Source organism: Cervus canadensis, chromosome 26 (assembly GCF_019320065.1).
Source record: "Cervus canadensis isolate Bull #8, Minnesota chromosome 26, ASM1932006v1, whole genome shotgun sequence".
Lineage (NCBI taxonomy): Eukaryota > Metazoa > Chordata > Mammalia > Artiodactyla > Cervidae > Cervus > Cervus canadensis.
The window spans coordinates 50,749,380-50,759,211 of NC_057411.1; the positions used below are offsets into that span (position 1 = coordinate 50,749,380).

Here is a 9,832-nt window from a genome sequence, read left to right on the forward strand (position 1 = left end):
CAGAGAGGGTCTATTTACACAGATGTCGTTTTGGAGGGAACCACCAGCGGTGGTGACTGTATGTGTGTGTGTGTGTGTGTGTGTGTGTGTGTGTGTGTGTGTGCGAGTCGCTTGATTATGTCCGACTCTTTTGCAATCCCATGGACTGCAGCCCACCAGGCTCCTTTGTCCATGGACTTCTCCAGGCAGGAATACTGGCGTGTTCCCTTCTCTAGGGGATCTTCCTGACCCAGGGATCAAACCCTCATCTCCTGCATTGCAGGCAGGTTCCTTACGTCTGAGCCACCGGGGAAGCCCACCGTGACTGTGTAGCCCTGGGCTGGTTAGAGAGACGTGGAACTGCTTCAAGACCTGGGGGTGGGGGGTCCCTGAACCACAAAGGGGCGTGATCTACACCTTGGGAGGAGTGTGACCTTCAGGTAAGGGATCCGGGTGTACCCTTTGCTGGGATACCAGAACAAATCACCGTCCTGGAGGCCTGAAGTCCAAGGTGAGGATGTCGGCAGGGCTGGGTCCTTCCTGCCGTTGTAAAGACCCACTCGGGCCTCTGGCCTCGCCTGTGGACGGCTGTCTCCCCCTGCATCTCTTCACATCACCTTCCTTCAGTGGGTGTCTCTGCGAGCACGATTTCCCTTCTTACGAGAACATGGTCATATTGGATCAGGGCCCATTGCAACGATCTCATGTTAACATGACCTCCTCTCTGAAGACCTTCTTTCCAAATCAGGTCACATTCTGAGATCCTGGGGGTTCGGACTCCAGTCTATGAACTTGGGGAGGACACAATCCAACTTGTAACACTGAGGTCACCCCAGAAGAGGGAGCCAGGGAAAACAGCACCCCAATCTCACGCTCCCCTCTCCCCTGACCTCCTGGTGGGCTCCCCCCCACCCGAGGGCACAGGCACCCATTGATGCAGCCCGTCAGGGTCAGCAGAAGGGGCACAGCATGAGGTGGGGAGGACTCCCTCCCTGACTCAGCACAGCTCGCTCCAGGAATGCAAGGTTGGCTTGACGTCAGACCATCTGTAGACGCATGTCACCTCTCTAACAGATTCACACTCCACACCCACAGAGAACGGGGTCGGGGAGCGCTCATAGCAGGCAATGGTGTGGGGAACCTGAAGCTACACAGCTCCTGGAGGCCGAGGACGGGCAGTCAGAGGCCCTAGGTCCACCGGCAGGAGCTGCTGTGCCTTCCATGGGACGGGGGTGGCCAGCACCAGCCTCTGCCACCCTGGCTGTGGCCAACATAGCGATTCCGGGTCCACCGCAGGCTCCGAGCCCCACCCAGCCCTGGGGCAGCAGGCACCCACGGAGGCCATCTCTCTTCCTCTGGCTTTGCCGGGGAGGCCGGGTGCCTTCCTGGCAATGTGTCCCATCCTGTCCTGACAATTGTTCCCTGCCCTCCCAGCCTCCCCAGCAGCTGCGTGTGGCCACTTGACCCTATTTGGGCAGATGAGAGCGAAATGCAAAATCTGCTGGAGAAGGGGTCCCTGGGGAAACCCTTCCTCTCCTGATAAAAGGGGCTGTGGCTGGACTTCCTGCTACGGGAGGGAAGCAAAGCTCTCCAGCCCCATCGGTCAGGTCCGAACGCAGTCCTGACTGAGACGGGGCCAAGAGGCGAGGGGTCTGTGCCTACCTGTGTGCGAGACGATGGGGAGGGACTGGAAAGGACCTGACTGCCAGGCCTCCAGGGACGTCAAAAGGGTGAGTGGAGGGGGAGGGGCAGCAGGGGACAGAACGTTCTAGGCAGCAGTGGGAGCAGGGTGAGCAAGGAGCCTGGTCGGTTTCACGAACACAGGGAGGCCAGGGTGGCCGGAGCAGTTTGGGGGTCAGGGCGGGGCAGAGGAGGGTCTGAGAGCAGCCTGGCTGAGGAGAAGGTCCCATACTGCATCCCTTGACCTGAGTCTCCAGGCCGTGGGGCCAGACCCCTCCTGATGGGGTCGCAGGCTCCCTTCTCCACTGAGGAAGGGCCACTGGGGTGCTGGCTCAGGGGGCCCCCCAGCCCTGAGGGCACGTCATCCACAAAGCTGGGGGGGGGTCATGGCCTGGGAGGGAAGGCAGGGCTGGGGGGCTTGGGCAGGGGGAACTGCAGTGTAGACCCGGAGTCTTGGAAACATCTTTATTGGCAGCAAGAAGGGAATGGCGGGGGGCAGGGGGGCGGGGCTCAGGAGGAACTCGCGGGTCGCTTGGGGGGGCGAATCCGGTCGTTGATCCAGTCCACGTAGTTGGCCACGCGGGTGTAGACGCCGGGCTTGTTGAGCCTCCCGCAGCCGTCGCCCCAGCTGATGATGCCATACAGGTAGGCCACACCGTTCTTCTCGCAGGCCAGCGGCCCACCGGAGTCTCCCTGTGCAGAGCGACCCATCAGGGCCTGAGACCCGCCTGGAAACTGCCCACCACCCCTCACCCCAGCCTCCCGCACCCCAACCCTGAAAGTGCCGCCGCAGGGGTCCAGAGCTGCCCTGGGGTGCAGACTGTCAAGGTAGACCCCCAGCAGCCTGGGGGGAGCGGACGACACAGGCATCCCGAGTGAGGGAGCGGTCCTGCTTGCGCTCCCCCAGCCCCAGAGGAAGCGAGGCCTCCGGCTCCTGGACCGCCGTTCCGCAGGCCCCGCCCTGCCTCCCTCTCACCTCCACAGCGAGCAGACCTCCTCAGTCTGGCTCCCCATCCACCCACCAGCTGGCACCCTGCTGGAAACGCCCTCTTCGCCACCTGGCAAACTCCTATTCATCCCTCAGGACAGGTGCAAGCGCCCCCTCCTCCGTGAAGCCACCCTTGACCTTCCACAAGGCACGTGCTGGACCTCGTGGTCCAGGGGCAAGCCCCCACACCCTTTGCCACTTCTCGGATGGGTAACCCAGGAAGAGCGTGCAGACCCTTCTGGGCGTGTCTCCCCACCTATGAACTGGGGAGTAAAGCAGCTTCTCCATCTCAGCCCTGAGGCGCAGCCCCCCAGCCAGGCCTTGGTAACCGGGCTACTGGGATCGGCAGACCAATCGAGCCCACTCGGAAGAACGCGGGGTGAGAGGGGCTTTGGCCTTTGGTGTCATATGGACATTCCTGCCCTTGGTTCGATGTGCCCAGGCTTTGGGACCCGGCACGGGTGAGCACCCATCCTGGGGGCAGCCAGCGACTGGGAGGTGGGCCTCCCGCCCCACCTCCTGGCTGGCCCTGAGGGTCTGGCCGCTCTTGGCTCTGAGCTCCGGGGCGGCGGGCTGCCCAGGCTAACCTGGCAGGCATCCGACCTGCAGTCGAAGTAGCCGGCACACAGCATGTTGGGGCTGATGTCGGCCCCATACACCTCGGGGCTGCTGCACTTGTGGTCCGCGACCAAGGGGACCAGCGCCTCCCGCAGCGAGGGGGAGTAGCCGCTCACATCTGCGGGCCAACACGGGGTTGGGGGGGGGGCGCTCAGGCTGGGTCGGGCCACCACTCCTGGGGGCACGACCCTGGCCCCCTGCCCGCACTCACTCTCGTCCTGGTGGCCCCAGCCCGCTATCTGGCACTTGTGTCCCGCGGGGAAGGGGCTGCCGGGCTCGGGCAGGCAGATGGGCTGGACAAACTGGGAGCGGACAGCGCAGCGCTCCCCTTTCTTCTCCAGCCGGATCAGGACTGGGCGGGAGAGAGGTCGGGGGTCAGCCGGCCGCGCGGGAGCCCGAGACAGCCGAAGGTGGCCACGGAGTCACATGGGGTGCAGCCCGCTGGGCCACGGGGCTGTGTCCTGGGAGGCCCAGGAGGGAACTGCAGGCAACCTTCCCCCTCCTCCTCACCTCCTCCCTCCCCCCGCCTCCATCTCTCCCATCCCTCCCGGGAGAGCCTGAGGACTCCCCCAGGCCTGCCTGGCGCCTGCTCCCAGCACACAGCCCCGGTCGGGCCTCACCAAGGTCGTGGTCACTGGGGTTGAACACGGAGTACAGTGGGTACGGGATGTACTTCTCTATGCCAAACGTCTGTGTCACGTCCGTCGTGCGGTTGAAGAAGTGCTGGCCCAAGACCACGGAGACGCTTTCCCTGGGGGGGCTGTGCGGCAGGGGCTGGTGGCGGCATGACCCTCAGGCCCCTGAGGTCGGCTCGCCCCTCCCCACGGGCACAGAGCATCCAGGAGACGACCCCGGGGGAGGGGGTGACACTGCGCAGGGCCTCCACCCCCAAACCCTGGGAGAGACCTGAGCAGGGGTGCAGCGGGCTGTAGTGTGGTGGGGCTTGGCGGGCTACGGACACACCCACGGTCCTGGCAGCACCACCTCTGAGACCAGGGCCCGCACAAGCCGGGGGCCTCTCGTGGGTCCAGGTGGGCTCGCTGCTGAATGGGGCCCAAGCTGGTGCAGGTCCGGGTTGGGGCACGGTTCTGCCCGGTGCCCCTGGCCTGGAAGCAGGCCTTCCTGTTAAGTCACCCACGGGTCTAGGAGCCTGAGCACTCCTCTCACCCAGTGACCCCCATCACACCTGCCCATTAACGCCCTGCTCCAGCCACCTGCTTGGCCAAGGCCTGGGACCACTGCTCTGGGGCCCTGGCCGCAGAGGGTGGGTACCTCCACCCAGCTGGGCCCATCCCTTGATGTGAGGAGAGCAGGCCAGCTCCTCTTCTCCAGCCTGTTAACCACCCCCACCCCACTGTGTACCGAGGAGGATCCAAGGGACGTTTCACAGGTCCAGCGGGGAAGTGGGGGGGCCCAGGCCACAGGCAGTCAGCACAGGGCTGGTGCCCACTGCCCCCACCCCCGCGGTGTAGTCCTTAGGGTGACTGGTGGGGGGGGAGTGCTCATTTCGGAGTCTCATGCAGCCAGACCCCAGCCTACCCCAAGCCCCTGACCCCTGGGATGACACTGGACCCCCCCTCTCCCGAGAGGAGCCCCTTCCCCCCAAGGCAGAGAATTTAGGAGCAGGGGATGGGCAGGCCTTTCCCGGCTCTGAGCTCGCTGCCCCTACCCCTGGGGTGTGGTCGTGGGCCTCTCACCCCTGACCCCGACCCTGGACGCCAGCCCCGGCCGTCCTTGCCCACCCGGAGGAGGCCCCCGAGTGGGCAGGACCTCAGGCTCTCCGGGCCCCTGCATGGGGCCACCTGCTCCTTCTGAGCAGAGGCGGGGCCGGAAGGGGCGGGGCCTCAGGGCAGGTCACGCCCACCGCCTGCTACGCAGCGCGCCGCCACGCCCCAACACGTCCCACCACGCCCCGCCACGCCCACCGCCCTGCCGCGCAGGCGCGCCGTCCCCGCCCCCGCCCCGCCCAGCCCAGCCCAGCCCCGCCCCGCCCAGCCGTGCCCCAAGCTCCAGACCCGGGAGCTCCCGAGAGAGGACCGTCCACCCGGACAGAGACTGGGGACGGCGCCACGGGGCAGGAGCGCGGCGGCTCTCGCAGTCTCCGGGCCCAGCACCGAGCTGAGCGCGGAGCCCCACCTGAGTCAGAGGGGCGACGTGGAGCGGAGGGACCGAAGGACGGGGCTTACACCGGTAAGGTGGAAACGCACGAGTGATGCTTAGGAGCGGCGGGAGTGAGCGCGGATTGCTGGCGGTGGAGCCGGGACGCCGCGTGTGGGGCTGGGCGGAGAGGCGGGTGGTTGCAGGGGGGACACAGGGATGGATCGTGGACCCTGGGGCCCAGGGCCGCTCACCTGTTGGAGAAGCAGTGGGCGGCAGACACCACCCAGCAGGTGTGGACGAGACTCCCTGCACAGAAGTTGTTCCCGATGTAGATGGCGGCCAGCCAGGGATGGGAGCCGGGCAGCGAGGAGGAGCCGCCAATAATGCGCGGCCGCAGGAAGGTTCTCTTCTTGTGCCTCTTGCCACAGGTCTGGCGTCCAGCTGGCCCAGCAGCCGCGGGCCCAGGCAGGGTCAGCAGGGCCTCGGTGGGCGGGGGCTGAATCCTGGTAAGGGATTCTGGGGACACAGACCACTGGATCGCGCCGCAGGTCCTAGCTGTGTCCAGGATTCTCTAGGCCCCCAGTGGTTCACCGGCCTCCAGCCCAGCCTAGGCAGCTCCTCTGAAAGAGGACCCCAGCTCAGGCCCAGCTCTGCTCTTCCGGGCGGGGCACAGGACTTACCCTGAGCCTCAGTTTTCCTCATCTGCAGGATGGGGAGAACTGCACCTGATCACAGGCTTTGCGGGAGCCAGGGTGGCCCAGCATACCTGGCAGGGGTTCCTATCCCTTCCAGCAGCCTGGGACCGCAGAGCCAACCCGGGATGGGTCAGAGAGCCCTGGGGCAACGGGGCCAGAGGGCAGGCTGGCCTCTTGGAGCCACCTACCCCCCAGGGGCTAACCCCAGGGACACCCAGCTATCCGTGTCCGTGGGGACTGTCCGGGCACAGTGCAGAGTGCGTGGGCCCCCTGACCTCTGGTGCCGACCCACTGCATGCCCTTGGTCCAGCCCCGCTGTGGTGAGCCTCAGTCTCCCCATCTTTCAGATGGGCCCATGGTCCTCCGGGGAGAGGCGGCTGGGCATGGGGGTGGAGTGGGGAGACCCCAGTGGGGGTGGGGCCAGCCCGGTGCCCACCCTGCTCCTCCCGAGACCATCTCCGGCTGCTGCGCGCACCGCAGGCCGCCAGGCGGCAGTACTCCCAGGAGAGGGCGCTGTCCTTCACCACGTAGCACCAGGGCCTCTCGTCCTTGTCTGGGTTCCTGGTGGACAGGGACAAGCGGGTGGGCGGGGTCACGGCCCCTCAGAGGCAAGGGGAGGAGATGGGGACACCTGCTGGGGGGTGTTCCTGACCCCCCCAGCAGCTTCTGCTCCTGCAGAAGGTTCTGAGCTCCAGCCCCAGGCTCTGCTCCCTGAGCAGCCCCCCGAGCAGAGGGGTCAGGGCCGTGGGGACAGTGCTGACCGGCAGTAGGCGTGGGGGCCCAGGCCCAGGAGGGCCGCAGTGCCCACGGAGTCCACGTGCAGCTCCTGGTAGAGCAGGTCAGAGTTCCAGGCCAGGCAGCTGAGGCCTGAGGCCGCTGTGCTGGCCACGCCTCGATACTCCGTGCCCGTCCCCACGAAGCAGCGCTGGGCGGGCACTGTGGGCGGTGGGAGTGCGGTGAGCCTGGGCCGTGGGCCGCGGGGGCCCACCCTGCTCCGAGGCCGGGCAACTCACCGATGTTGCAGAGCCGCCCGGCATAGTCTGGGGGGCAGGCACAGACGGTGGTGCCGGTGGCCACGATCAGGTGGCAGGAGCCCCCGTTCAGGCAGGGGCTGCTCAGGCAAGCTGCAGGGGGGCACTCGGGAGCTAGGCCTCAGCCCCAAACCAGGGGCGAGGGGGCGGGTGTCGGGGCCTGGTTCCCGCCCTGGTGCCCCTCTCTGGGTGGCCCTGGGAAGCCCCTTTCCCCGAGGGCAGGCTCAGTGGCGTGGCCCGCCCCGCCGGGCCGCGCCCTTGAGTACCTGTGTGGCGGGTCCCCTCGCAGCGGACCTGGCCCCCCGCACACTCGCACCGCTCCACGCGGCCCTGGTGCACGCGGGCCCAGCGATCGCCTGGCTCCAGGTACTCGTAGCGGCTCTCGTCAAAGCACTTCTCTGGGGGGTTTGGGGGGCACAGTGAGCTGTTGCTCCCCGCCCGTGGCCGGCACCCCGCCGCCCCGCCGCCCCGCTCACCTGTGCCGCAGTCCTGGCCGGTGAAGGCCGCGGGGCAGGTGCAGTGGTACGACTCGGGGTCCTGCGTGCTGGAGCATGAGCCCCCGTGGAGGCAGGGGCCGGAGGCACAGGGGTCCCGGGGGGCTGGGCACACGCGGGAGGGAGGGGGCGTCTGAGAGCCCCGCGGGCTTCACGATGCTCCCCGCTTGCCCAGGGCCTGCCGCCTTCAAGATGCCCCTTCTAAGGCTCCTCTAAGGCCCTGCAGGCCTCTGCCCTCCCCACCCCTGCCCAGCTCTCAGACCCCAGGCAGGTGGGCCTCTGACTCCGCATCCAACACCCTGAAAGCCGGACCCGCCGCAGGCAGCACAGGCCCCTGGAGAGCCCTGGCCCCGGGAGCACATCTCTCCGTCTGCGGCCCTGTGCGGGGACCCTTCGAGCCCTGTGGGGCTGAGCCTGACCAGCAGGGGGCAGCGTGGCCCCAGCAATAGCCACAGCAGCTCTGTGGCCCCCAGAGAGGGCAGGACCCTGCCTTGTGGGTGGGCGGGTGTTGCCCACTCCCCACTCCTCCAGCCCCCAGGCCTGCAGTGGGATGAGCCGCAGACAGGACAGGACCCCCCACCGCAGCTCAGCTCTGACGCCCCCAGCAGATCACCCCCACCCCGGCTCCAGATGCCCGGGCACCCACCTGGGCGCCCCTGGGGAGCGGGGTCCTGCACACAGTAGCCCCAGGCCCGGTCCCGGTCGTAGTTGTGGGTCGTGGCACACCTGGGGGTGAGGTGTGCGCTGATGGGGGGGGCGCCCACAGACCGGCTCGGTGCGACCCGACTCCCCGCAGGGCGCCCTGGAGCGCTCCCCCGCTCAGGCCCTCGTTCGTCCACTCCACCTGCTGCGTGCCGGGCTCAGGCCGGAGTCGGGAGGGTGGAGGGCAGAGGGTGGGAGGGCCTCCAGGGCGGACACGGGGGTGCAGGGACCCACCACTTCCTGTGGGCGCTTCCCTCTGCAGTGCAGGAATGCAGCATGCGGCCGCCGTAGCGGAAGGGGAACCTGCAGGGCTGCCCGGCCTCGGTGAGCACTGTCGGGGTGGGGGGGGGAATGGCAGTCAAGGGCTCCCGCGCCGGATGCCTTCCGACCCCCATCACCCTCCCCACTCCACCCCCCAGCACTGCGGCGGTCCTCCCAGACCACCGTCTGGCGGTCACCCGCCGCCTCCTCCAAGAAGCTCTCCTAACGCACCTGTGCCCCCAGGGCTGTTGGAGGGGGCTCCCCTGGGCAGGGGGGTGAGCCCGCCACCAGGGGGCCCCTCTGCCTGGGGTGCTCCCGCGGCTGCAGTGCTGGGGGTCGCCGAGGTTACAAGGGTCACAGGAGTCACTGTGGCGTTGTGTCCTGGGGGCTCCCTTTGGCTCTGGGAAGGACCGAGAGGGCTGTGATGGGGGGTGTGGGGTGGGCCCCTCACACGAGGACCTGCCTCCATTTGCATGTCGGCGTCCTGAGGCCTCCGAGTGGGGACCAAGGGACACCGGCTGCAGCTGAACACTGTCCCTCCCCGCCCGCCCAGTCCAAGGAGCCAGGACACCAGCACCACTGCCATCCGGGCTTGAATCCTGGGGTTGGGGTCGGACGAGAGCAGCTGTGTGGCGTTCGGAGCCCCCCCCAACCTCAGGCACGTGGACCCAACAGAGGCCCAGAGGGCAGGGACCAGCCCCCGCGCCCCCGGGCGGGGAACCAGCAAGTTGGAGCCCCGGCGTTCTGTCCCCCAGGCCTGCCCAGCACGCCCACCTTGGCCCCCAAGGTCCTCTGTCCCCACGTTGGGCCCCTCACCCCGTCCACACCCTGCCCTGGCTTCGCCCCAGGGCCCGGAAAGGGCCCAGGGTAGCCGGTGGTCACAGTGCTGGGGTCAGCGCTCACCCTGGCAGCCTGGGGCTGCGCCCCGCGAGGCAGCAGCAGCAGCAGCAGCAACAGGGCTGGCCCGGGCGAGGGGCAAGGGCCGGCGACCCGGGCCCAGCGCCCCATGGCTCCTCCTGGGCTGGCGTGAGGAGCTGCGGGACGCGGGAGCAGGGTGACGGTCAAGGCCGCCTGCAAATGATTAACCCTGGCTGCCTCCCGCGCCGGGAGGCCCGCACATCCGCTGTATCTGCCGCCCGGCTCACCCTGCCTGGGTCAGCGGTCCCCTCTCGCCTCCGCCGTGCTGTTCCTGGACCTGACCGCGTCCTCCAGGCTCGGCACAGACGCCTCCTCCAGGAAGTCTTCCAGGATGACGTGGAAGGAAGGGGCCTGGGCCCCCCATCC

The 9,832-nt window shown here is 68.0% G+C and overlaps 1 protein-coding gene across 5 annotated transcripts; it reads right to left on the reverse strand.

The window, feature by feature from the left end:
- Positions 1-2,005: 2,005 nt before the first annotated feature.
- On the reverse strand, positions 2,006-9,832 carry HGFAC (HGF activator). 5 transcript variants are annotated; one of them, XM_043447664.1, is made up of 15 exons: positions 9,694-9,832; positions 9,452-9,582; positions 8,780-8,948; positions 8,522-8,618; positions 8,232-8,311; positions 7,568-7,690; positions 7,358-7,489; positions 7,074-7,184; positions 6,822-6,996; positions 6,497-6,621; positions 5,617-5,881; positions 3,886-4,025; positions 3,477-3,617; positions 3,235-3,383; positions 2,111-2,352 (listed from the first exon to the last, which is right to left on the reverse strand). In XM_043447664.1, the coding sequence occupies exons 2-15, from the start codon at positions 9,554-9,556 to the stop codon at positions 2,170-2,172; spliced, it is 1,995 nt and encodes a 664-aa protein (XP_043303599.1). In that variant the 5' UTR covers positions 9,557-9,582; positions 9,694-9,832; the 3' UTR covers positions 2,111-2,169. The 5 variants fall into 5 exon arrangements, with proteins under 5 accessions (XP_043303603.1, XP_043303599.1, XP_043303600.1 ...); XM_043447665.1 differs by having other exon boundaries at positions 6,536-6,621; positions 9,452-9,821; XM_043447663.1 differs by having other exon boundaries at positions 9,452-9,821.

Coding starts and splice junctions, on each gene's coding strand:
- HGFAC (XM_043447664.1), bottom strand. CDS start 9,556: ATGGGGCGCTGGGCCCGGGTCGCCGGCCCTTGCCCCTCGCCCGGGCCA. Junction 7,691..8,231: donor CGCTCCCCAGGGGCGCCCAG/GTGGGTGCCCGG, acceptor GCGTGTGCCCAG/CCCCCCGGGACCCCTGTGCC. Junction 4,026..5,616: donor GCCCACTGCTTCTCCAACAG/GTGAGCGGCCCT, acceptor CCTGCCGCACAG/CCCCCCCAGGGAAAGCGTCT.